This window comes from Petromyzon marinus, chromosome 56 (genome assembly GCF_048934315.1).
Source record: "Petromyzon marinus isolate PM22_M1 ecotype Great Lakes invasive population chromosome 56, UKy_Petmar_22M1.pri1.0, whole genome shotgun sequence".
NCBI classification, from domain to species: Eukaryota; Metazoa; Chordata; class Hyperoartia; order Petromyzontiformes; family Petromyzontidae; genus Petromyzon; species Petromyzon marinus.
In genome coordinates this window covers 602,355-629,842 of record NC_133722.1, presented here as the reverse complement: position 1 = coordinate 629,842, position 27,488 = coordinate 602,355, and the positions used below count along the sequence as shown (strand labels likewise).

Genomic DNA, 27,488 nt, shown 5'->3' with positions numbered 1-27,488 from the left:
AGATGGGAGCAGGGGGGGCGCTAAAAACCTCCGAGAAGGGACAGGAAGCAAAGGGGAGACACAGACGGTGCCCCACCTTGTCACGTCACAATGCCTTGCTGGAAACCCCGTCGTCGTAAATCGGGACCCGATTCTCCCCATAGACGGTAGTAACATCACTTGCCGATGTGCTTTTCCCCATTTATCAGCTGTATATAACAGAAAAAAAAACACTTAAAAAACAGAAGCTCGACACCTAGTCGCGTCGGAAACCTGGCCGACGTGTTCGGAAGAAGCGTTGTAAATCAAGTTTCTGCATCGTCGTAATTCGATCCATGGTCTTATTATGTAAACATCGTAAATATGAGCCGTCGTAAAATTAAAAAAAATGGAGACCGCCTGTGTAAAGCGGGGAGTGGGACATGAGCAAAGGGAGCCCTGTGGGGGGTCTGTGTATGTGTGTGCTTGTCAGAGGAACGTGAATCAAGGTTCCCTTGAGCGAAGGTCGACTCGTGTGGATTGCGGTTACTCCTCCCTCGTGCCGCGGTGGCTTGGAGATGTTAACCACCTCGCGTGGTATACAGGAGGTCGTGGGTTTGATCCCGTTCCTGGCGCCTGCTCCTGTATATTTCGAGATTGCGGTGTTTCTCTCCCCGTGGTCGTGTGGAATTATGTCCGGGTCCTCCGGGGTTTCCCTCCACATTTAGAATCGACATGCGTTTAGAGTATTTGGCTGCGACTATACATGTCCACGTGATAAGTCACTGGGTTGAGCTATCATTTGTGAGAGCTATCATAGCGCAGTGGGCCTTTACCTGGTAAAATAAAAAAAGTTGTAATAGTTGAAACGTTATGTTCAGGAACCATCTGCATCCCTAGACACGTTAACAGGAGAGTCCTGCTAATATTACGCTGTTTGTCCATTTATTTCAATGGGTGCTTTGCCTCCGGGAGGCAACTGGAGTCCTCGGATAAAGTCCAAGCATGCAAGGGAATAAACGGTTCAACATCTGCCCAGATGGTTTCACAGTCCATTTGCTTAAAACTACCAGGTCTTCACAAATCTACAAAGTCCTGGATGCCACGCACTTGCCATCATGCCCGGCTATTGCCACTAACCATACTCATCGAGAGTTAGGTCGCATATCCCCATCGTCTCTGGTGATTAGGTTGTGAATTGGATGGCAAAGTGGCGGCAGCGCAGATGTTAACGCTCGTGCCTCACAGCAAGGAGGGCCTGGGTTTGATTCCCGACTCAGGGCTCCTTTCTGTGCAGTGTTTCTACGTTCTCTCTCTGTCTCCCCCTGTTGGGTTTCCTCCAGCTTCTCCGGTTTCCTCCCATGGATAAAACAAAACAAACATTGATTTTGGCCACACATCCCAATTCTGATAGATTACCTGCAAATTACTCAATTGGGTATGACACATGGCCAAACTGCAATCACTTGAACTGTCCTGAACAATAAAGTATTAAAGCTTTCGTGACTGCATAAAATTACTCATTGTTTTTTTTCGGTAAAGTCACGTATGTAGAAATACAATAAAATTATATTTTTAAAAAAACAATCACGACGTTTCGATCACAACGCAAGCGATCTTCATCAGGTGTCAAGAACAAATCACGGAGGAAATACAACAAAAAGATGAGAGACGAGAATTCAACAAACCTGAAAAAACAATGTTAAATACAACAAAAAGATGAGAGACGAGAATTTAACAAACCTGAAAAAACATAAGGTCTTTTTTAAGGTTTGTTGAATTCTCGTCTCTCATCTTTTTGTTGTATTTACCTCCGTGATTTGTTCTTGACACCTGATGAAGATCGCTTGCGTTGTGATCGAAACGTCGTGATTGTTTTTTGTTTTAATATAATTTTATTGTATTTCTACATACGTGACTTTACCGAAAAAAACAATGAGTAATTTTATGCAGTCACGAAAGCTTTAATACTTTATTATCACACTTCTACGGGGAAGTTACCGTTGTAATTGTGTGTAAGATGTGCCCTTTTTTGAGCTGCCGTTTTGTATTTACAAGAGGTGGTCATTTTTGAGCTGCCGTTTTGTATTTACAAGAGGTGGTCCTTTTTTAAGCTGCCGTTTTGTATGTGTAAGATGTGCGTGTTTGAGCTGCCGCTCTCGCTCTGGCCCCTCCCCCCCTCCAACCGTATTTCCTATTTAAGCTTCTGTTCATCCCCCCCCTCTCTCTCTGCCTCCCTGTCCGTCTTTCCTCCCTCCTTGCCTCTTGGTGGACTTGTATATGTATTTCTACTGACCGTGTACCTCGTATTTTTCATTCTATCTATGCTGGTATGTGCAATCCAAAGGTTGAACACGAAATGTAACACTCTTCTGAAATTCGTGGTCCGCCAGGAAGTGTCTAACTGTGTTGTTGGCCTGACTGGATGTGCTTCACGTAATGTTTTTCAGGTTTGTTGAATTCTCGTCTCTCATCTTTTTGTTGTATTTACCTCCGTGATTTGTCCTGAACAGTTTTTAGACTCAGAGGCATTCTTGGTTAAACAAATACAATAATAATGATGCACGACGGTCACGATACTTGCTAAATGATACCGCGTGCAATGAGGAAAAACTCACAGTACAGGAGACACTTTAATATCACGGGGGTTACGTTCTTGGAATGTGTCACGAAAGCCAAAACCGCGATATTCAATACTCAAGCCTCACCTAAATAATAGGGCGAAGTACACGGCGACCAACCATATACACATCACAATGGAAACAAGTACTGTCGTGTATGCCAAATAAACTAACAACTAAACAATTTAATTAAACGTGTTATTGCCCGATACAAAAAACATTGCGAGACGATATATAGTATAAATATTGAATAAATACTGTATTGATCGATGATGATGATCCAAAGCAGGTGTGTGTATTTGTCCGCGAGTGGGGAGCAGTATTGTCGCGGTTAGCGCGCTGCGCTATGACCCCAGTTCGATTCCCGCTCACGCCCAACAGCAGTGATGATTATCTGAATCGGTCATGGGCCTCCCCTAGGTCAACTCAGCCTCAAACGACTACCCGTTGCGATTTTTAAAACATCGCCACGAGGAAGACAAAGGCGGCCGGACGTGGTGCTGGCCACCCACCCCATCGTGTGCCATTGCCGGCCTTCATAGGTGCTCACTAACAGCACTTTGCCCCAACAGTCTGTTGAGGCTACACGGGGGATCTTTGTCCGCGAGATGCTGGGAGGGAGCGGTGGTGTAGTGGTTAACCCGCCGCGCTACAAACCCGACGACCCAATTTCACAGTCAACACCAGTAACAATTATCCAAACCGGTCTTGGACCTCCCCTAGGTCGACTCGACCTCAAATTACTACATGGTACGAATTATAAAACATAGGGAGACAAAGGAGGCCAGGTGTGGTGTTGGCCACCCATCTCCTTTGCCGTGTTGGCCTTCATAGGTACTCGCAAACAGTACTTGCCCCAACAATCTGTTAAGGCTATACGGGGGTTTTTGTCTTTGTCTGAAAGATGCCTGCACAGTTGAGGTGCCACTACCTCCTATCCCTCGCCCGCCCCGGACCATGGTACCAGCCAGCATACTCACGATTGGCCAAAACGAACCCCTGCGATAGCTAACTTGGTATACAAAGAGGTTCCCTACGATAGTTCGAAACCGTGAACGACAACCCCGCGATATTAAAGGCTCTCCCGTAAGTGTAAGTCTGTTCATCTATGCGCAGAGCGGCTAGTTATTATTCACCCGTCTTAAGGCTGAGAGTGTTAATCTTTCAGAATAATGTGCATGATATTTATTTTTCGTTTTAAAGCTTTCGTGACTGCAGGGATTCATATTATTGGTTCTTTCGGTAAAGTTATGTAGAAGGGAATTAATAAAATAATAAAAATTAAACAATCAAATTCTCACGACGTTTCGATTGCAACACAAGCAATCATCATCATCAGGTGTGAAAACAAGCAATCATCATCAGGTGTGAAAACCTGATGATTGCTTGTATTGCAATCGAAACGTGAGAATGTTATTGTTTTATTTCTATTTATATATTATTTCCCTTCTACGTGACTTTACCCAAGAATATGATATTTATTGTTAATGTTTGTCATGTGTTTATGAATTTCACAGCTGCAACAGCCATGCCGGATCAAGTGCCATTCCCAGCACATAACGACACCTTGACCACCCAAAACTACTCAATGTTGCGTCAGGTCAACATGTCGTCTTCGCAGGAGACCAGCGGAAGCAACTTGATGTCGGTGCTGTCCACCCCATTGGAAACCACCCAACTGGAAGACTCCCACGGAAGGGCACCCAAAGTGCCTCTCAACACGTCCCCGTCAACGCCTGTCTACGTTCACGAATTTCCATCACCACCTGGTCGGAATCAGTCGTCACCGCTTGCCACGGACCACAGTGTACCGACTGACGGAGCTGCAGTCATGCCGGGTGCAACTACACAACCCCAAAAGAATGCTCACAGTGATGACAACCAAGGCTATGTCTTTGGGAGCAGTGGAGATGGGTCACCTACGGAAAACCCGCAGCACTTAAATTTTTTTGAGATGGTAAATCCCGTGACCTCCAAAATCGAAAGAAGTCCCGAATTTGTCCAAGCATTTGAGAAAGATGATTTGGTTGTGCAGGAGCTGCAGAGCTTTGAGAAAATTGACATCTCTGAGCCACGGCACGGCAAAGAAAGCAATGAGGTCTACACAGTGAAGACAGAAGTCGTGACAGTAACTAGAGTATTACCTAAAGACACTACCACCAGTGGCCTCTTGACTGATGCCATCACGATCGCCATTCCTCCAATGCCAACGAAGCAGGAGGCTACAGAGCAAACTTCCGAGCCAAGTCTCACCGCTCAGGGGGAGGAGAGTTTTGGAAACCTGGAAGATATCAAACTCAAAACGAGTGCCATCAAAACTGAATCCGTGGAAGGTTTTGAACCTTACAATGAAGGGTCTCTGAATGTAGGGCTGCCGTTTATTCGAAACACGGAGGTGAAAGATGCCTTGGAATCTACTGCATTCACTGTCACTTTAATGGAAGAATCTTGGTTCAACATGACTGAAGCACCCAGTTCAGAAGGTGAGGTTTTGTCAGAGGGATGGAAAGGTGACGGGCTAGTTAACGTCGATGACAAAGATGCATCACTTGTGGGAAATGAAGACGCAAATGATCGCGCCACAAATTCCAAGACACAATTAGAAGCTCCCAATGTTGGGAACTCAACTGAGACGTATGCTGACTTTGGCGACGCCGGTGAGATATACGATGGCGTTGACAGCAAAGGGACACTTCAGCTGGAAGATTCAAGTAAGGACAGTGACAGTTACTGGAGCCGGCAATCCACTGCAGACCCAGACCTTGAGGATTCAAGGGAATCGTGGTTCGTGACTACCGTGACGGACATGCAGCCCAGGACACCTGAAGCGGAAGATCTTGCTCCACAGATAACGAGAGGACCAGCAGCGATCGATGACCACGATGATTACGGTGACGTTAATAATTTAACCTACGGAGATGGAAGCCTAAACGCGGAGCCAACAATGTCACAGATCTCCAGCAGCAGCGGCCCGGTGGATGCCATTGCACCTTGGGACGAGGCCAAGTCGAAGGGCAAGGCGGTGGCAGCGTCGGATGCTGCGAGCTCGTTTGAGCTGGTGGACGGAGTGAGGAAGTGCAGGCCGGGCTATGCTCCACACAACGCCTCCTGCATCTCCGTGTGCGCAACGACGCCCCACTATTGCTACAATAATGGCCGCTGCTATTTGGTGGAAAATCTGGGAGCCATATGCAGGTGAATACAAATGGTGCCAGCCCATTGCAAATCAATTGAGATGTTTTGAATTTGATTACTCCTTGTCATTATCGGCTGTGCACTGAGAATTGTCTCGTGATAGTTTGGCCAAATAATACATTTTTTTCCTTGGGTTTTCAAGTTCATGTATTTTAAAGTTTCATTTAGTCCTGTGAGTCATGCGGCTCTTAAGTCGGGTACAACCGCAACAAACAAAATATGAATCTACATTGCAGAAAACTATTACAGAAAACTATTTACATTTTAGATCAACAGGGCTTCCAATTTGCCATTGTGGCCTAGTCTGTTTGAGAACTATGTTAATTTGTGGGCATAGGCATACTTTTATTACATTGTTATCATCCATTATACCTTGTTGGTAAACACACTTGTACAGTTGTCTGGTTGCATTACGGATAAATAACTTAAAATGCAATGTTGCAAGTTCAAATCCCAGTTATGTCTCAAACTCAGCCTCTTGTCCTTCCAAAATGGTCGAGATGTTAACTATCTCGCCTGGTATACATCAGGTCTTTGGTTTGATCCCGTCCCTAATGCCTATATATTTGGAGTTTGCATGCTCTCCCCGTGGTCGCGTGGATTTTTCTCCGGGTCCTTCGTATTTTCTCCCTCCATTTAGAATCAACGTCACGCGTTTGGAGTATTTGGCTGCTATACATTTCCACATTATAAGGCATTTTGTTGAGCGATCATTTGTGATAGCCAGGTCGCTTCTGAAAAAAAGCTGCATAGCTCAGTGGGCCTTACCTGGTAACATAAAAAATAGTTTAGTTTGTGAGTGGGTAAACTGAGTACTACTGTGCGTGGCGGTTGTCCTATGTAGAGACTGGCCCTTGTCATGGGAACGTGATTTTCAACACTGGCTCATGGCCATCAATGGATATGAACGTGGCCTCATCTTTACGGATACTTTGAAACAATTCGACACACTGGTGTGAAGTTATTGAGAGCCCCTATAACAAACGTGTTGTGCTGCCTTTATTGCACTCTCAGTCAGTGTGTGTGTGCATGACACGTAACTGTGCTACTGCCTGCACAGAATTAACGAGGTGGATGGTAGAGGCAAGACGACGCAGACAAGACAGATAGTACACAACCAGTATTGTACATATGGGACGATACAAGCGAGACCGTACAGGCAAGACCATGCAGATGGTAGAAGCGATAGAGACAAGGTAGACCTGTATAAAGTGCACACAAAACAGTAGAAACTAGACAGTATCGACAGAACCAACTGAACAGATGGTACAAGACGAAGCAGTGCAAACAAGGCAAGAATCAACTCTTGAATGGATCCTTAAGCCTTGTTTGTGACAATAGAATCATGCATGGCAGAAGCAGTGGCGGCGCTCAGCCGTGAACGAACTTGGCAAAAGCTTCGGGTCCCCAGTAGCTCAGGGGGCACCAACAAGCAGCTAATTGATACAGAGCCTAATTTAATACGTAGGTTTTTTTGCAACCAATATTATGGTGGCCTGATAAACACTTTGGCGATATGTCAACCACTTCGCCTGGTATACAGGAGGTTGTGGGTTCGATCACAACCCTAACGCCTGCTGTATATTTGGAGTTTGCATGTCTCTCTCCCCATGGTTGCGTGGATTTTTCTCCGGGTCCTCCGATTTTTCCCGCCACATTTAGAATCAATGTGTATAGAGTGTTTGGCTGCTATAAATTTCCACATGATAAGCCACTTCGTTGAGCTATCAATTATTTTAATAGTTTTTAATAATCATTGTGTAATAAGGCTGATTCTTAATTGATTTTTTTTGGAGACTACAAAATGATCTGAACAATTCTCCTGTCATATAACCCTTCACTACCCGACGTAGCCAAATGAATGAAATTGTCACGCATCATCCCCGACCAAGAACGACAGCAAAATGTGGGAATAGGCTGAGGACATGCCAACTGTAGAGTTATGGCTTCTGTGCAGCAGTTAGATGAATTGTTGCATCACAAGACTATAATAGATGGCAAAGGCTTACGGAGGTCTTAAGTTTAATCAGTTGGCAAATTACAGCAAACAAAAATATTTTTTCATTAAAACTAACACTGAAAATATTCATTTAGATTGACCTCATAAAACTGGTAACTACAGCATTTTAAGCAATAAATTTTGAAAGAAACGGTACGACCATTTGGCTTTCGGATGCGCTTCCGTGGCTTTCTGGAATGCTCTTCCTTCCGATATTAGGAAGCCACTGGAGCTATGCACTTTAATACTCCGATTAGCACGGTTGGCTACGTACAGTGCAAAAGAAGTTCAACATACATAAACACGTACATCTGTACACACAGGGGAATGTGTGCGTTGTCCCGCCCTCACAGGTGCTCGGCACAGGAGTACAGCTGGTACAAGGGCGCCCAGTGCCAGTCGGTGGTGACGGACTTCCAGGTGGGATGCGTGGCGGTGGGCACCGCTCTGCTCGTGCTCTTCCTCATCTTCATGCTCATTGTCTTCTTCGCCAAAAAGCTGCACTCGCTGAGCACCGAGAACCAGCAGCTGCGCACAAAGAGGTGAGCGGCCGTGCATGGCCATGAGCGGTCATGAGTTGCCGTGAGCGGCCGTGTGTGGCCGTGAGCGGCCGTGAGTGGCTGTAAGCGGCCGTGTGCGGCTGTACGTCGCCATGCGTAGCCGTGCGTGGCCTGAGTGGCTGTGTGCGGCTGTGAGTGACCATGAGTGGCCGTGCGTGACCGTGAGCAACCGTGCATGGCCGTCAGTGGCCTTGAGTGGCTGTGCGCGGCCGTGCATGACTGTGCACGGCCGTGAGTGGCCGTGAGTGGCCATGCGTGGCCGTGCTTGGCTGTGAGTGACCGTGCGTAGCCATGCGTGGCCGTGAGTGACCGTGAGCGACCATGCGTGGCCATGAGCAACCGTGCGTGGCCGTGAGTGGCTGTGAGTGGCTGTGCGTGCCGGGGCTCTCTCCGTCCTGGTGTATGGGGCCTGCCAGTGAATATCCTCGGTGAAGAATTCAGAGCGGAATTTAACACGTAGGTTTTTTTTGCCACCAATATTACGATTGCCTGATAAACACGATGTCTAGGAGATGTTAACTAGCTTGCCTGGTATATAGGAGGTCGTGGGTTTGATCCCAACCCTCACGCCTGCTGTATATTTGGAGTTTGCGTGTTCTTGCTGTCTCTCCCTGTGGTCGCATTGCACCAACTTATTTGCTTTTCGTGTCATGCATTATTCACTATACAGGAAGATCGTGCAATCCAACGAGGTTTGTCATAGAAGGCCTGCAAACTTAGGCCGGGATCACGATAGATCTGACGAACCCCACGGGGCCCTTTAGCAGCCAACCGGACGGTGCACTGATGGAGACGATCGCGAGCCACTCTTGCCTAGATGTTTACAAACAGGTCCACAGTGTGCTGGAGCACTGTCCCTCCATCCGTGCGATGTGGCCCAACAAGACAGAGGTGGCTTGAGTGGACATTGTCGTTTGACGGCAGAATGACCAGCGCCTTGCCTAGGCTTCGGTGTTGCGAACAAAGTCGAACCATCTGTTGCCCGGAAACTGCGGCCTGTTTGAGACTGCAGGCGAGTCCACGTCTCAGCGCCGTGGAGTAGGACTGGCATCACGCAAGACTTGTATACGGCCTGTTCTGCTATCACATATGTTGTTTTCATAACTCGAATTGGACATAACGCAATTAATGCATTGGGAAACACTTTTTTTATAACGTGGACATGAATTGGATATATAACACGATTGAGTGAACAGAACTACGTCATACGAGTAGGAATAAGCGGTTGTACGGTTGCCTCGGCGTAGCATCGCACAAGGCATTGGGATGCTTCTAGACGCTACCCACGTGCCTAAATCTTTGTTCAGCCTGCGTTATGCATCTCACGTGTTATCGCGGACCATGATTTATCCCTATAATATGTAATATTTATTATAACGCCATTTTTTCATAAAGCGGTGTTCTTGAGGAATGCAACAACCACCGCATTATAGGAGAGCAGACTGTACTCGGGTCTTAGACGATGTGATAACTCTGCGGGGCTACAGGTTTAAGTTTATAATAATTATATCGCGTAAATATATATGTGTCGTTAAACCCGCCACCACCCGACACAGCCAATTAGTAAGGTTTGTCACATAAACAGAACATGCAATTCGTTACTAGTACAGCACACCGGCGTGTTGGAGAACCAAGCCACAAGATTTACAATCTGAGTACGACCTTTTGCCAGTAATTACAACTAGCTTCATCAGGCAACAGCCAGATACGTGACAAACCTTACTAATTGGCTGTGTCGGGTGGTTTTGGGTTTAACGATACATTTATATATTTACACAATATAACCCAAAAAACCTGTATTTTGGATAATATTGGTCACGAAAGCCTACGTCTTAAACAGGGAGGTTTAAATTTCAATTTAAAGCTTTCGTGACTGCAGGGATTCATATTATTGGTTCTTTCGGTAAGGTCACGTAGAAGGGAAATAATAAAGTAATACAAATGTTTGTGCTGTGGTTTTCACACCTGATGATGATTGCTTGTGTTTCAATCGAAACGTCGTGAGAATTTGTATTTTTTATTTGTATTATTTTATTATTTCCCTTCTATGTGACCTTACCGAAAGAACCAAGAATAGGGAGGTTTAAGTTTGGTTTGATTTGTTGCATGGATGGTGGTGCCGTTCAACCAGTTGCCCGACACTTTTACAAGGGAGATCCGTCATGTGTGAGCACAGCAACAATAACAACAATAAGAAGCACAAACACTTGAACATTGCATTCAGGAATATTGCACAAATTAGGTATTTAATGGTTCAGTTGCTTAAAGCACAGCCGGTGAGTTGCTTACCGTTTTATCCTCTGTGTGTGTGGGTTTCTTTTGGCAATCCTGTGTCATCCAACATGCAACACATATACACTGTGAAACATCGAGCCTGTGTGACCCTTATGAAGAGCCCTTGTAAGAACGTTGTTTGGGGCTCAGTGGATGCTTTTATGGATAAAGAACTGTAAACGTAATTATCATAAGCATCGGAAAAGCATTGAACTGTAAGCATTCGAGCCTGGGAAGTTTTTAGGTTTAATGCTCAGGGTCGGGTTACTGTTTGGAGATGGGTTAGAGTGAGAGGTTAAGTGATAAATCATTACAGAATCGAGTAACCATACGTTTGTGTATGTGTAGTGACATGGAATGAGTCACTGTAGCACTTGCCGCTGGGAGATTGGTAGACAATAGAATTATGGGTAACAGCCCGTTCTACCAGTTGCACTTGTGGGCAAGGCACGGAGCCCTCTGGCGGATTCAGAGGGGTGCGGTGCCGAGGGCGGAGCCTGGCCACGCTGTTCAGGATATAAGGCGAGCTCCAACTCAACAGTCGGGGCTGCTGCGATCTGGAGTGGAACTCGTCCTGCCGTCGTCGCCGTGATCTTCGCCCTCTGCAAGCTGTAGGTCAGGCAGCATGTTGGCTGTCCTAATCCAGTATTTAGTTATCCCCTAAGGCTGTGAAGGCCGGAATAAAAGAGAGAGAGAGAGTACCTCCTACTAGTGTCTGTGAATTAGCACACTACATTTGGTGTAAGGAGTGTTAATGAAAACATTTTTTTTATATATATTGTAGGGTTGTTAGGAATTTTCTTTTTTTCCTTTCGAATCCTTGAGGGGGATATAGACTATGTCGGAAGTTCACGGAGAGGAAGGCTCTCATTGACACGTCCTCCGGGGGGTCCCGGAGTGGCAGTCCCGGTGGGGCAGCAGGTGAAGGACGACGATCCCGCGCCACCTCTGGCTAGAGAAGAGCTGCAGGCACTCAGTGTGCACATCGTGGAGCTGCTCTCCGTGTGACGGCGCTGGTGGGGCAGCTGGGCAAGGAAGAGCCGGTGGAGGGGGCTGCGAATCAAGGGCAGCGAACGGGCAATTCCGCCGTCACTGCTGACCAAGGGCGGGTATTGAGTCCCGCCGAAAGTAACCTGCCATGGACGGCTCGTCCGGGGGCACCTTCCCTCGTGCAACGGCTGCAGTTTCTCAAAAAATTTTTGGCTGCGGGGGGTGATTGGGCGGTCTTCTGGTGGCGGTTCGCCGCCACTTGCGAACTCGTGGGGTGGTCCGATGCGGAGGCGCGCTGGATGACGCAGCCTTGGCAGCATTTTTTTCCATTCCCGAGGCGGGCAGAACGACGCTGCGTCAAGCGTACGACCAGTTGGCGGCAATTTTTTTACCCGCCGTCCAACGCGCGGCGGAAATTCATGATGCGGAGTTGGGGAGAGACTGAGACGCCCCTCGCCTTCCGCAGCGCACTCCTGTCGCTGGCCCAGAATGCGTACCCAAGGATGGAGTGGGTAGGACTGGATTCTCTGGTGCTAGATAAACTGTTGGCGCTGGCTCAGGAAATGAACATTTTTTTTTTCCGGGCACAGAGGAGGACGACTTGTCCTCAATTCAGGTAGCCCGATGCATCCAGGCCCACTGTAACCTGCGACGACGTGCCGGGGTGGCGGCCGGGGCTGGATTTCTGGGAGAAGAGGGCGAGCACCGAGAGTCTCCTTGGGTCTGCGTGTCAGGTGGTTGGAGCCCACGGGGGAAATTCAGAGCGGGACGACGACTGGACCAGTGGGGGGGGGACCTTGCCTCCACCATGGGGGGGCCCCATTACCTGCTTCAGGTGTGCCCTGCCAAGCCACATCTCTAGGGGCTGCCATGGTCATTTAGGGCAGTATTTCCCGGCTTCTCCGTCCTCCGCCCTGCCAGCCTCCACTCCTCTGGGTCCAAAGGCAGGTCGTGATAGTCACACGCCCGGCCGACACAGCTCATGCATCCCCATTGCAGTCAGTGTTGGGTGCACACGCCATCGCCCCTCATCGGGCTACGTTGTACAAAGGTGGTGCTTCAGTGCGTGATGGTTGGCTGTGGGGGTCCGGGCAATGGACCACACTGGCACATCGTGTCATGGCAGCAGGAGCGGTATCATCCACGGTATGTGGATTTGTGCAGGGTGTTGAGGTGCGGATGCTCATAGATACGGGGGCATCCGCCACCATGGTTTCCGAGTTTGTTTTTAGGACTCTGCCGTCGACAGTGGGTTGCCTTAGTCCTGTAGATAATCCGTGGTGGGAGTTTAGGCATTGTGGGCCGAATTGAGGCATCTATAAGGATTGGCGATATTGGTTTCAAGTTCATTGGCGGTGCCTTGTTTATTGGGGACGGATTTTTTTAAGAGGATGCCCCTCCGGATTTTAATTGACTAGGGTTGTGTGGAGTTACCGTCGTGGAATCGGTTGAGGTTTTTGGAGTCCCCTACTGGGTGGTGTATGGTTCAGGTCCTGATGCGTGAAACTGTTAGGGTTTCCCCGGGTGCACAGATGCTCGACCAGAAAATCACTGGGGGTGGGGTTCTTTTAACCCCTTCGAATAGAGCAGTTTGTAGGCTCACTTTGATAGGGGCTCAGACGATAGTGAGGGGAGATCATGAGCCCTTCCTGCAAGTATTGAAAGCTGGGCAAGATACCGCGGTCATACAGGCAGGTACGATGTTGGCCCATGCGACGGCTGCGTGTTGTGAATGGTGTAACCAATTGGGTTGTGGCTGTGGTTGAACGGGAAGCGGTGTTGGATGACTCGTGGATGGATACGTTGTGCATGGGTAATCCGGATTTGTCGTGGGAGCAGAGGGGCGAGTTGCGGGCATTGCTTCGGGAATTTTCCAATGTATTTAGTAAGGGTATATTCGAGGTGGTTCGATACCTTGGGCACATTGTTAGCGAGTCCGGGATCGCCACGGACCCTGACAAGACTGCGTGCCTGCGTAAGTGGCTGACCCCGACGTCGGTGGGTGTGTTGTATATATAGGCCTTTTTACAAAAAATAATGTTAAGAATAATTCTGCCAATTTTTTTAAAATTATAATAATCGATTTTAAAATAAATAAAACAAACACCCTCAAACCCGCTACTTCTCACAAGCACCAAGCATCTGCAGGTCGTAAAAGGCCATTAAATAATAAACTCCGGGGCAAAAGGAGGTTAACGACGATCTGAAAAATCTACAGATTGTCAAAGGACCACATGCCGTGACGTTTTGGATAGTTCACGAACAAATATCCAGAATCACTGGCACGGACACAGAGCGCAGGGAAAACGGACATTTTCACTGATATATATTTTTTTATACGGGAAAAGTTTGAAGCTTGGCTATAAGAATAAGTCGACATTATAGACTGCAGTATTCCTTATTTTATTTCTTATTGTATCTTTCAATCTACGTGACTTTACAAAAACCAAGGAATATGAATTCCAGCAGTCAAGAAGCTTAACTGAAACTTAGTTATACCTCTAAACCTCAGGACATCAAAATATAACTCGAGTATAACAGCACGGATCCCTGGATACAGACGGGGGGACGAAAGTTAATAAACCCTATGAACACGTGGTGATGACAATGTTAAATCACGAATCTTGGGAAACATAAATCAAATAATAATTATGAAGTATTAAATTGAGGGTTATCCAGAAGAGATGAGGCGAAATAGGTCAAACTTACATAACCAAGATAAAATGTATCCCAGAGAGAGAGTCTCCCAACCGCCTTTGTCTTCCAGCAGCACGTAATAGAATTTGCATACGCAGGCAAAGGGCATCTCCCCCTAAAATCAAAATCAAACACCACGATGGAAGTACTATAAACTGCTACAAACATACCTTGAGTCACGTACAGATTCATAACTACGAAGTGGTACGATATCAAGCTATAAGAGGTAAAATAAAATGTTTAACTTCAAAAGCCTCAACACACACACCCCTTTGTGAGAGGCAAAATAATGTCACACCAAGAGGGAAGAGGGAAAGAAAAAAACCCTGCCAGAGAATTATTATGACCATAATAAACCGGGGTGTAGCAATTTGGGGCACCTGATTGTTCCACGGATGAAAAGATGGCTTGAGGAGGGGGAGAGGAATCAAGCCAGGGTGAGACTTAACAGATGGCTTAATAAATCAGAACACACACAGACAGACACACGTACAACTCCCCCCCCCACAACACAGAGCGATATCAAAGGAAGTTCCGGTCCTTTGTGAGAAGGCGAGCTGAGGTGGGCGAAATTCCACATATAACCAGCGACACGACACACACAAAGAGCTCTGCAAGGAAGAGTGCTGCGAATGACCGAAGAGTACAGCAAGCGGCAAGCTCCGGGGCATGGCCTCGAGATCAACAATGCGTGTGGTGCATCGCAGAGAAGAGGGGCGAGGTGATGTTCGGTGCTGAGTTCGGCATGGACCGACAGAGTATCGCCGAAAGTTTATTTTACAGTTATCCTGATTTCGATTTAAAGCTTTCGTGACTGCAATGATTCATCTTCTTTGGTTCTTTCGGTAAAGTCACGTAGAATGAGAATAAAATAATAAAAATTGTGTTATTTTATTTTATCAATTTATTATTTTATTCTCATTCTACGTGACTTTACCGAAAGAACCAAAGAAGAGTTATCCTGATGTTTTGAGTAGCTTGCAAAGTCCAGGATTGCAATAAGTTGTACTGTACTAAGCTATCAGAGTTGTGTAAGAGGTGTGCAAATACAATTCACAAGTTTTGAGAGTGAGTGCCAGCTCCGACAAGCCAGCAACACTACGACCATCGACGACCAACTGCTACCATCAATGAGCCATACATCATCACAGCTACCAGCAGCAGAATATGGCGATCAACTACCAAAGATGACCAACCACCGAAGATAACAGCCAGCCACCGAGGGCGATCAGTCACCAAAGAGTTCTGCAACGTCAAGCCATCAACGTCGAGAAAGGGCGGAAAGCGCCAAGCATCGGCCAAGCCAGCATCGCAGAGAACCAGCTGCACGTACAATCGACACCGCCAGAGAGACAGAGCAGAAGAGAGCGCGTCACAGCGTCACCAGCGCCACCAAGCAAGGATGTCAGCTGTCAGCGGATGAGCTGCGGGTGCTACCTGACGACGGGATCATCGCACACCGACGGCGAGCGTTGTGTCAACTCTTCCAAACAGCTGCGGACAGAACTCCGGCCGCCCGTGAGAAAGAAGGGAACCAAGCTATCCGTATGATACGCACACTTCCACACATTACAACGCATCACCTGGCGTCTGCTTGATGCAAAGAATTGATCAAAGACACATCCACACTCAACCCATACACGAACTAACAATAGGAAGACTCATGATAAGTGCGTCAAATATCAACTGATAACGAAGAACACGGCTGCCATTGGGTTACGGGGAAACGGTCGTTTAGAAGTATTTTTAGTAGTTATGTTTATTTAATTTGCATAAGTATTAATGAATTCATCGATGAAAATTAAAACGTTTAGAAACCTAAGTTACAAATCTACACACTCACAGGGAAATATTGTGTTGAAATATTTCTTTTGATCACAGAATCTGCCCACGAATGGATTGAAGCCTTAGCCAATTGATAAGTATTTGCTGAAGAAAGCATACTGCCGCACACCATTGTTCCAAAATTTCGTTAATTACGTAATCTTGCCCATGAATTCATTGCCGTATACGTTTTGCCTTTGGGATATGTTTCTTTATTGCCCTCGTATGAATATCTTTGCATGAATGTTTAAGGACTTTTTCCTCTCACCGTGTATGCTCGCGTACTCTGAGGAATATTCGATTGTACTGTTACCCAGTTAACAAACGTGATCATTGAGGGTTAAATGTATGGATCAATGAGAGGAACATCTCCAGGAGTACTCTGTTGACAATTCCAAGCATAAGAGTTTGCATATTAGAGTGTTAAGGTTTTGTTTAGAAATTAAAATTGCTTAACACAGAAGTGTCTGTGTGGTGCCTTCCTAAGTTCATGCGTAATAATCTTAATTATAAGAACTGTATCCTGCGGTGAGATTTGAATTTGGAGACCTGATATAAAAACATATCATCAGTAAATGTTAAGCAAGAATAATTGTATTATACCAATTGATACTACGAACCTAGACAACGAAGCCGAGCTTGATCTAGCATACTTACAGCACACCTACATAACTTCATACAATTAATTGTATGATCCCGATTGATAATACTACCCTCGACAACGAGGCAGGGCTTAATTATCATAACGTGTGCATTAGCATAATCGCATGCAATTGCATAACTTAATAAGATGACACCTCCCTAATTAGCACAATTTTTGTGCATAATTACATCAATTAGCATAATTTCGGATAATTACATATTTTTACAAATTTCATTAAATGTTTATTATTTTTATTAAATTTTCAAGACCCGGCATATACAACAGGTGAGGTCCGCAGTTTTGTGGGGTTCGTGTCGTATTACCGCTGCTTCGTGCCCGGGTTTGCGACAATCGTGAAGCCACTCCACGCTCTCACGGCAAAGGGCCAGAGGTTTCGGTGGGGGACAGAGGAGGAGGCCGCATTTGTTGTGCTGCGCGACGGCCTCGTGAACGTACTCCCCTTCGATATCCCGATTTCTCCTTGCCGTTTATGTTGGATACGGACGCCAGTGATACCGGGATTTGCGCCGTGTTGTTGCAGGTGGAGAACGGGGTGGAGAGCGTGGTCGCTTACGGTAGCCGGGTGCTGTCCCCTTTAGAGCAGCGGTATTGTGTTAGGCGCCACGAGTTCTTGTCTATCGTGCACTTTGTACAACAGTACCGCCCGTACCTCTACGGTAGGCAGTTTATGGGAGGCACATATCATGCGGCTTTGCCATATGCACTACGCATTGACCAGCCGTCCGCGCAATTCTCGGGATGGTTGAATATCTTGCAAGATTATTAATTCAAAGTCACCTATAGGAAAGGGTTGCACCACTGCAATGCGGACGCTCTGTCACGGTTATCGCCGAAGAGCCAGTGCGCATGTTTGATGGGCGCCTGTTATTGTAAGCAGGTAGATGCAGGGGAGCCGGGCGCCGTGGTAGCATTGGTGGATGCTCTGCCACCCGTACCGTGGGTGGCACGCGATAATACTGTGAGTCTTGCGCACGAGGAATGAGGGTGCCTCCAAACGGAGGATGCTTTCTTACTAAAGTAACGGCGCCGTGTTGATGCACCAAGCAATCGGAAGGGTCCAGGGGGTATGTCCCCCGTGGTTCTCCGAGATGGGCTACTTATGCGCTGGGATACGGAGGTACAGCGGTACTGTATCGTGGTGCCAACTGCTCTGCGGGGTAGAGTAACGAGAGCTGCCCATGTGCGATTGATGCACCTAGGGGTGCAGAAAACGTTGTCTACGTTGAAGCAGGACTTCTTTTGGCCCGGGATGGCAGAGGACATTCACAACGTGCTCAAGGGTTGTGTAGAATGTACCCACCGGAAGCCCCCGCCGAGACTGACCCGACTACCGCTGCTGTCCATTGGGGTGTCCCGTGTAAACGAGCTCGTTGCCCTCGACATCCTCGGGCCATTTCCTACCATTCCGAGGAGAAATAAATTATTGCTGGTAGGGGTAGACTATCTGTCACAGTGGCCGGTGGCATGGCCCCTACCAGATCAGTAGGTGGCATCTATTATGGACGCGTTCCTGCAAAGTTATGTATTGGATAAGGGGGCCCCAGAACGTCTCGTTCCGGACCAGGGCCGAATTTTTTTTTTCAAAATTATTGCAAGAGGTATGTGATTTGTTGGGTACAAAGAAAATTCGAACCTCGCCCTACCATCCCCAGACTGATGGGATGGTAGAGCATTTACAGCAAAATTACTGTAGTGAGTAGGTAAGTTTGCTGTGGCAGTTCCACTTGATGACTGAAGCTTGTGTTGCCTCCGAAACGTCGTGATTTAATTTAGTTGTTTTCATTTTTGTTTTATTTTATTTTTTACCTACTTGAATTTACCGAAAGAGCCAAAGAATATTCCACTGAAATTCCCCACCATATACTCAGTCTTTGTCCGACTGATCCTCAACCCATTCCCTTAAATCTTTTGCACCCAGATCTAAAAATTATCTTCCACTACCCCTTTGCTTTCACCGCATAGCATAATGTCGTCAGCACAGCATACACCAGGGGGGCTCCCTCTGATTATCTCTCGAAAGTGTGTCCAGCGCCAGGATGAAAAGGAAGGGGCTCAAGGCGGATCCTTGCTTCACTCCCGTTTTGACCTGAACTCTCTCCAACACCCTACAGCTGCTTCGCACATGCATTTCCCCCCCTTCATACATATCATGGATCAGACGGACATATACCTCAGGAATGCCTCTTCTTCTTATACACCACCAAATGAGCTCTCTAGGCACCCTGTCGTACGCTTTTTCTAGATCAATAAACACTAATATGCAGGTCCCGTTTCGTTTCTCTGAACTTCTCCATCAATACTCACAGTGCAAATATTCCATCCATTGTTGACCTTCCCTGTCTGATTTCAATCTGACTCTCGCCAATATCCACCAGCTTCCTCAGTCTCCTTTCTATGACCCTTTCCCAGAGTTTCATGGTGTAAATGTTTCTGCATATTTACCTAAGCATGTATAGCCCTTGCCAATCGACTTCTGGATGAAGACATCACGATGCCGTGCGTGTGGTGGGGCGTGTTTGATCTTACTTCGCTATTCTGGACAGTCTGGGTTTGGGTTGGGGGGGCGTGCCACGACCAGTTGAGGTCTAGCCACTCCCTCGTGATGTTCGCTTGTGTCCAGTCATCAAACTCATGTTGTTGGGTTCAATATCATAGGGTGCCACGTTGGGAGAGATGTTAACTACCTCACTGGTATAGAGGAGGTCGTGGGGTCGATCCCAAAACTGGCACCTGCTGTATATTTGAAGTTTGCGTGTTCTGTCTCTCTCCCTGTCGTCGCATGGATTTTTCGCCGGGTTCTCTGCTTTTCCCCTTCACATTTAGAATCAACATGTTCAGAGTATTTGGCTGCTATACATTTCCATGTGATAGGCCAATTCGTTGAGCTACCATTTGTGGCCAGATCGCTTTTGAAAAAAGAGCTACATAGCTCAGTAGGCCTTACTTGGTAAAACGAAAATAATAATAAATAGTTGCATGTTAGTTATTGCAGCCAAATCCAGCCCCACCCGTATGACCAGTCATACAATGCAAGTTAGATAAGCCCCAATACCATACCCCCGGGTCTTCCCCTCTTGCTTAGAGGCCCAGTCTGAAGATCTTACCTAAAGCACTGAAGCAGTCTAGGCCTACTCTATGAAAAATAAATTACATCGTTCAGACTAATATACCATCTAATCTTGATTTGAAGCTTCCGTGATTGCAGGAATCCATATTCTTTGGTTCTTTCGGTAAAGTCACATAGGTATAAAAAAAAATCACGACGTTTCGATCGCAATACAAGCGGTCGTCCTCAGGCGGAAAAAATATAATCCAGCAGTGGAATTGCTGAACCAGCGAGAGAGCAGTTACAACAAGAGGTTATATATGTGGCGATGGGCAAGCAAGCGGGGTCTGAGCTGGAAAGGAATTCCATCCACGGACGCAGGCACGTCAGTTGTTTTAATGGGGGAGATTAAGGAGAGAGGAACAAGGGAGGGAGATTAGCATGAATGAGCTTCCGTCACCGCATAAGAGTATCATGCCTGCATATGCGCACAACAGCAGTGTTAATGAGAGATTAGCACCATGTGAGTGCAATCCAAAGGACATGAACATGAGAGTGCAATCCAAAGGACATGTGAGCATGAGAAGTGCAATCCAAAGGACATGTGAGCATGAGAGTGCAATCCAAAGGACATGTGAGCATGAGAGTGCAATCCAAAGGATATGTGAGCATGAGAGTGCAATCCAAAGGACATGTGAGAGATCTAAGAGAGAGGCATAGAGAGAGGCACAGAGAGTCATAAATAACAGCTGACATAGGCAGGTCAGTTAAGACTTTACCTGGTTAATAACATCCTTCCAATGATTGCTAAGTTTGTACCCCTCTTCTCGGTCGAAGTTGTGTCTGTGTTTATATATCTGGATGCCTTCATGAACAAATCTCTGAAGGTAACCGGTAGGTTTTCAGAGTCCCTCCATCTTGGAAAAAAAAACAATTTCGTGTGAGCCCACAGCGTTAAAACAATGATCAGCAACGGCAGAGGTATTGGTCCTACCGTGTTTCAGATCTGCCTTGTGTTCACGAATGCGGTCCGAGACATGTCGGTTCGTTTCCCCAATGTAACTGCTGCCAAAACCATAACTCAGTTTGTAGACACCAGGGTATTGCATGTCAGGAATAACATCCTTTACAGATGGGATTAAATCACGGATTTTGTGTACTCTATTGAAACGAACCTGGATCTTGTGTTTGTTTAAGATTTTGGAAATCTTTTTGGTAACCCCTGCTATGTATGTTCACGTCCTTTGGATTGCACTATCATGGTGTAGTGTTGTAAAGACGAGTAAACTTCTTAGGAGGCAGACTCTGTTTATTATAACTGTTTCTTACACAATCCTTAACACACACAGAGGGATATTCGGTACCCTCACCCGATACCCTAGGGAGGTACAGCCTCCTAGTTTGGCGGGACTTGCACGTCTACCGCTAACCTCCTAGCTTGGCGGGACTTGCACGTCTACCGCTAACCTCCTTGATACCTAAGGAGGTACAGCCTCAGGACTTGGCGGGACTGACACGTCTACCGCTATCCTAGCCTAGAGTCCTCCGGCTTGGACCTAGGGGAGGCTATCTGACCCACCGCTGGCTCGGTGGGTCCTGACCACTGGGTATGCCGAGCCTTAGCCCTCAAAAGGGCTGGAAGGCTGGTCCAGGGTCCTGACTAGTCTTCAGCCCAGTCTTTGGTCTTCGTGTAGGGAGAGAACTCCCCCAGCTCTGTTGGGTCACCCTTCTTATACTCGTTCGTGGCCAGGTATAACCAATCACACATTCCCACGTGGAACTGGCTGATTGGTTCTCCCTAAACTGTGGCTACGATCCACTTCACCTCGTCTGACCCCAACCGTTATGTACCCCGAGGTAACGCTGCACTGCCCCCTTGATACCTGGTGGCAATGCAGGTTACCGAACAGTGCGTGGTTAACACCTCTAAAATGGTGCTAATCTCTCATTAACACTGCTGTTGTGCGCATATGCGAGCATGATACTCTTATGCGGCGACGGAAGCTCCATTCATGCTAATCTCCCTCCCTAATCCCTCTCTCCCTAATCTCCCCCATAAACACAACTGACGTGCCTGCGTCCGTGGATGGAATTCCTTTCCAGCTCAGACCCCGCTGGCTTGCCCATCGCCACATATATAACCTCTTGTTGTGACTGCTCTCTCGCTGGTTCAGCAGTTCCACTGCTGGATTATATTTTTCCCGCCTGCTGACGACCGCTTGCGTTGCGATCGAAACGTCGTGATTTACTTAATTTTATACCTACGTGACTTTACCGAAAGAACCAAAGAATACAAATAATATACCATCTGTCGCCCAACTTCTGCTCCAAACCATTATCTGTCAAACGGCTCTTATTTTACGGAATCAGTGCAGAATATTTGCTCCCTGCAAATATATATTCTCCGCACATTCCGTACACTTCTACAGCCAAATGTGTTGTTTCGTTGTGGACTGCGTGCTCAGAAAAATGCAACTTGAAGCTTGCCTGCTTAGAACCCATGGGGACGTTGGAAAAGCCAGTCGGTAGACTTGGTGTTATCCCCTGAGAGAGAGAGAAAAAAAACAGCGTGTAATCTATGGCGGCTTCTCTGCTTAATCTCACCCACATTGCACACAACGTGAACCTGGCCTGTTGGATCCATCTTGTCCACAATGCTGCCCAAGCAATCCTCTCGTCTGGAAATGTGTGATGAACAAGAAAGAGCAAATCTACAGACGATGGGAACAATCACAGAGCAGTTGGATCCACTAGATTGAAAACTCACTTCTGTAGAACTACTTTCTTTTGTTTAGTTTCTTGTCCTTTCTATATTTGAAGCTTTCGTGACTGCAAGGATCCATAATCTTTGGTTCTATTCGGTAAAGTCACGTAGGTAAAAAATGAAATAACAAAAATCACGACGTTTCGGTCACAACACAAGTGGCCTTCATCAGGTGAAGGGACCGTGCTGTCATGAGGACAGCGTTGGAGTGAAAACAGCCAAGCCCAGGTCGTGTCCTTTAAGCTGTGTGGGAGGAAGCAAAAACGCTTTGACAAAGGAATTGGCATAAAAATGAGCATGATGTATGAGTGGAGTGAGTGGAGTGAGTGGAGTGAGTGGAGTGAGTGAGTGGAGTGAGTGGAGTGAGTGAGTGGAGTTAGTGGCGTGAGTGAGTGGAGTGAGTGAGTGGTGTGAGTGAGTGGAGTGAGTGAGTGGAGTGAGTGAGTGGAGTGAGTGAGTGGAAGTGAGTGAGTGGAGAGAAATAAGCAGTTGTGAATTTTTTTTAAAATATTTTTTCAAGTAGTGGTATCCCAAACTTTCACAACTGCTTATTTCTCTCCACTCACTCACTCCACTCACTCCACTCACTCACTCTACTCCCCCCCCCCCTGCTGCTGGTCCGTCATGGTCCCCACCCGCGCCTGGTCCATCATGGTCCATGTACCTCCTACGTACATCATGCTCATTTTTATGCTAATTCCTTTGTCAAAGCGTTTTTGCTTCCTTCCACACAGCTTAAAGGACGCAACCTGGGCTTGGCTGTTTTCACTCCAATGCTGTCCTCATGACAGCACGGTCCCTTCACCTGATGAAGGCCACTTGTGTTGTGATTTTTGTTATTTTATTTTTTACCTACGTGACTTTACCGAATAAAACCAAAGAGTATAGTTTCTTGTCCTTCCGCCCGCACCTCCGATGAGCGAGGTTGGGTATGTACGGTGCGAAAGAAGTTCAACATACAAGGCAGCAAGGGCGGGCGTTTACTAACCTTTGTCCTGCACAAACCTGACCAAAATAATGCATCATATGCTACAAAATGTGCTTGGTGTCCGATGAGATATATTCGAGATAAGCGCTGTTCTCTTGGGACTCAAAATCTGGTTGACCCCAAGCCATGCTGCCACATTGGTTCCTCCCTCACTCCCACCTGCGTCTGTGTCTCCTGGTGTCTCCCTCACTCACACCTGTGTCTCTGTCTCCTGGTGTCTCCCTCACTCACACCTGTGTCTCTGTCTCCTGGTGTCTCCCTCACTCACACCTGTGTCTCTGTCTCCTGGTGTCTCCCTAACCCCCATCTCTGTCTCTGTCTCCTGGTGTCTCTCTCACTCACAGGTGTGTCTGTCTCCTGGTGTCTCCCTCACCCCCACCTGTGTCTCTGTCTGCTGGTGTCTCCCTCACCCCACCTGTGTCTCTGTCTCCTGGTGTCTCTCTCACTCCCACCTACGTGTGTTTCTGTCTCCTGGTGTCTCCCTCACTCACACCTGTGTCTCTGTCTCCTGGTGTCTCCTTCACCCCACCTGTGTCTCTGTCTCCTGGTGTCTCCCTCACTCACACGTGTGTCTCTGTCTCCTGGTGTCTCCCTCACTCACACCTGTGTCTCTGTCTCCTGGTGTCTCCCTCACCCCCACCTGTGTCTCTGTCTCCTGGTGTCTCCCTCACCCACACCAGTGTCTCTGTCTCCTGGTGTCTCCCTCACTCACACCTGTGTCTCTGTCTCCTGGTGTCTCCCTCACCCCCACCTGTGTCTCTGTCTCCTGGTGTCTCCCTCACCCACACCAGTGTCTCTGTCTCCTGGTGTCTCCCTCACTCCCACCTAAGTGTGTCTCTGTCTCCTGGTGTCTCCTTCACCCCCACCTCTCTCTGTCTTCTCGTGTCTCCCTCACTCACACGTGTGTCTGTCTCCTGGTGTCTCCGTCACCCCCACCTGTGTCTCTGTCTTCTCGTGTCTCCCTCACTCACACGTGTGTCTGTCTCCTGGTGTATCCCTCACCCCCAACTGTGTCTCTGTCTCCTGGTGTCTCCCTCACACCAACCTGTGTCTCTGTCTCTTGGTGTCTCCCTCACCCCCTCCTGGGTCTCTGTCTCCTGGTGTCTCCCTCACTCACACCTGTGTCTCTGTCTCCTGGTGACTCTCTCACTCACACCTGTGTCTCTGTCTCCTGGTGTCTCCCTCACCCCACCTGTGTCTCTGTCTCCTGGTGTCTCCCTCACTCACACGTGTGTCTCTGTCTCCTTGTGTCTTCCTCACTCCCACCTGTGCCTGTGTCTCCTGGTTTCTCCCTCACACACACGTGTGTCTCTCTCCTGGTGTCTCCCTCACCCCCACCTGTGTCTCTGTCTCCTGGTGTCTCCCTCACCCCCACCTGTGTCTCTGTCTCCTGGTGTCTCCCTCACTCCCACCCGTCTCTCTCCTGGTGTCTCCCTCACTCCCACTAAGTGTGTCTCTGTCTCCTGGTGTCTCCTTCACACCCACCTGTGTCTATCTCCTGATGTCTCCCTCACTCACACGTATGTCTGTCTCTTGGTGTCTCCCTCACCCCCACCTGTGTCTCTGTCTCCTGGTGTCTCCCTCACTCACACGTGTGTCTCTGTCTCCTTGTGTCTTCCTCACTGCCACCTGTGTCTGTGTCTCCTGGTTTCTCCCTCACACACACGTGTGTCTCTCTCCTGGTGTCTCCCTCACCCCCACCTGTGTCTCTGTCTCCTGGTGTCTCCCTCACCCCCACCTGTGTCTCTGTCTCCTGGTGTCTCCCTCACTCCCACCTGTCTCTCTCCTGGTGTCTCCCTCACTCCTGTCTCTGTCTCTTGGTGTCTCCCACACCCCCACCTGGGTCTCTGTCACCTGGTGTCTCCCTCACTCACACCTGTGTCTCTGTCTCCTGGTGTCTCTCTCACTCCCACCTGTGTCTCTGTCTCCTGGTGTCTCCCTCATCCCCACCTGTGTCTCTGTCTCCTGGTGTCTCGCTCACTCACACGTGTGTATGTCTCCTTGTGTCTCCTTTACCCCCACCTGTGTCTCTATCTCCTGGTGTCTCCCTCATTCACACGTGTGTCTCTGTCTCCTGGTGTCTCCCTCACTCCCACCTAAGTGTGTCTCTGTCTCCTGGTGTCTCCCTCACGCCACCTGTGTCTCGGTCTCCTGGTGTCTCCCGCACTCACACGTGTGTCTCTGTCTCCTGGTGTCTCCCTCACTCACACCTGTGTCTCTGTCTCCTGGTGTCTCCCTCACCCCCACCTGTGTCTCTGTCTCCTGGTGTCTCCCTCACCCCCACCTGTGTCTCTGTCTCCTGGTGTCTCCCTCACCCACACCAGTGTCTCTGTCTCCTGGTGTCTCCCTCACTCACACCTGTGTCTCTGTCTCCTGGTGTCTCCCTCACCCCCACCTGTGTCTCTGTCTCCTGGTGTCTCCCTCACCCACACCAGTGTCTCTGTCTCCTGGTGTCTCCCTCACTCCCACCTAAGTGTGTCTCTGTCTCCTGGTGTCTCCTTCACCCCCACCTCTCTCTGTCTTCTCGTGTCTCCCTCACTCACACGTGTGTCTGTCTCCTGGTGTCTCCGTCACCCCCACCTGTGTCTCTGTCTTCTCGTGTCTCCCTCACTCACACGTGTGTCTGTCTCCTGGTGTATCCCTCACCCCCAACTGTGTCTCTGTCTCCTGGTGTCTCCCTCACACCAACCTGTGTCTCTGTCTCTTGGTGTCTCCCTCACCCCCTCCTGGGTCTCTGTCTCCTGGTGTCTCCCTCACTCACACCTGTGTCTCTGTCTCCTGGTGACTCTCTCACTCACACCTGTGTCTCTGTCTCCTGGTGTCTCCCTCACCCCACCTGTGTCTCTGTCTCCTGGTGTCTCCCTCACTCACACTTGTGTCTCTGTCTCCTTGTGTCTTCCTCACTCCCACCTGTGCCTGTGTCTCCTGGTTTCTCCCTCACACACACGTGTGTCTCTCTCCTGGTGTCTCCCTCACCCCCACCTGTGTCTCTGTCTCCTGGTGTCTCCCTCACCCCCACCTGTGTCTCTGTCTCCTGGTGTCTCCCTCACTCCCACCCGTCTCTCTCCTGGTGTCTCCCTCACTCCCACTAAGTGTGTCTCTGTCTCCTGGTGTCTCCTTCACACCCACCTGTGTCTATCTCCTGATGTCTCCCTCACTCACACGTATGTCTGTCTCTTGGTGTCTCCCTCACCCCCACCTGTGTCTCTGTCTCCTGGTGTCTCCCTCACTCACACGTGTGTCTCTGTCTCCTTGTGTCTTCCTCACTGCCACCTGTGTCTGTGTCTCCTGGTTTCTCCCTCACACACACGTGTGTCTCTCTCCTGGTGTCTCCCTCACCCCCACCTGTGTCTCTGTCTCCTGGTGTCTCCCTCACCCCCACCTGTGTCTCTGTCTCCTGGTGTCTCCCTCACTCCCACCTGTCTCTCTCCTGGTGTCTCCCTCACTCCCACTAAGTGTGTCTCTGTCTCCTGGTGTCTCCTTCACACCCACCTGTGTCTATCTCCTGATGTCTCCCTCACTCACACGTATGTCTGTCTCTTGGTGTCTCCCTCACCCCCACCTGTGTCTCTGTCTCCTGGTGTCTCCCTCACTCACACCTGTGTCTCTGTCACCTGGTGTCTCCCTCACTCCCACCTACGTTTGTCTCTGTCTCCTGGTGTCTCCCTCACTCCTGTCTCTGTCTCTTGGTGTCTCCCACACCCCCACCTGGGTCTCTGTCACCTGGTGTCTCCCTCACTCACACCTGTGTCTCTGTCTCCTGGTGTCTCTCTCACTCCCACCTGTGTCTCTGTCTCCTGGTGTCTCCCTCATCCCCACCTGTGTCTCTGTCTCCTGGTGTCTCGCTCACTCACACGTGTGTATGTCTCCTTGTGTCTCCTTTACCCCCACCTGTGTCTCTATCTCCT

General features: G+C 48.3%; 1 protein-coding gene across 6 annotated transcripts in view; it reads left to right on the top strand.

Moving 5' to 3' along the window:
- The window catches only part of LOC116954806 (uncharacterized), a 52,765-nt gene that overhangs the window by 2,312 nt on the left and 22,965 nt on the right, over nt 1–27,488 (top strand). For all 6 annotated transcript variants that reach the window (XM_032975628.2, XM_032975627.2, XM_032975630.2 and 3 more), the window contains exons 2-3: nt 4,097–5,774; nt 8,127–8,315. In XM_032975628.2, the coding sequence (XP_032831519.2) occupies nt 4,097–5,774; nt 8,127–8,315 (1,867 nt within the window). The remainder of the gene's footprint in view (nt 1–4,096; nt 5,775–8,126; nt 8,316–27,488) is intronic.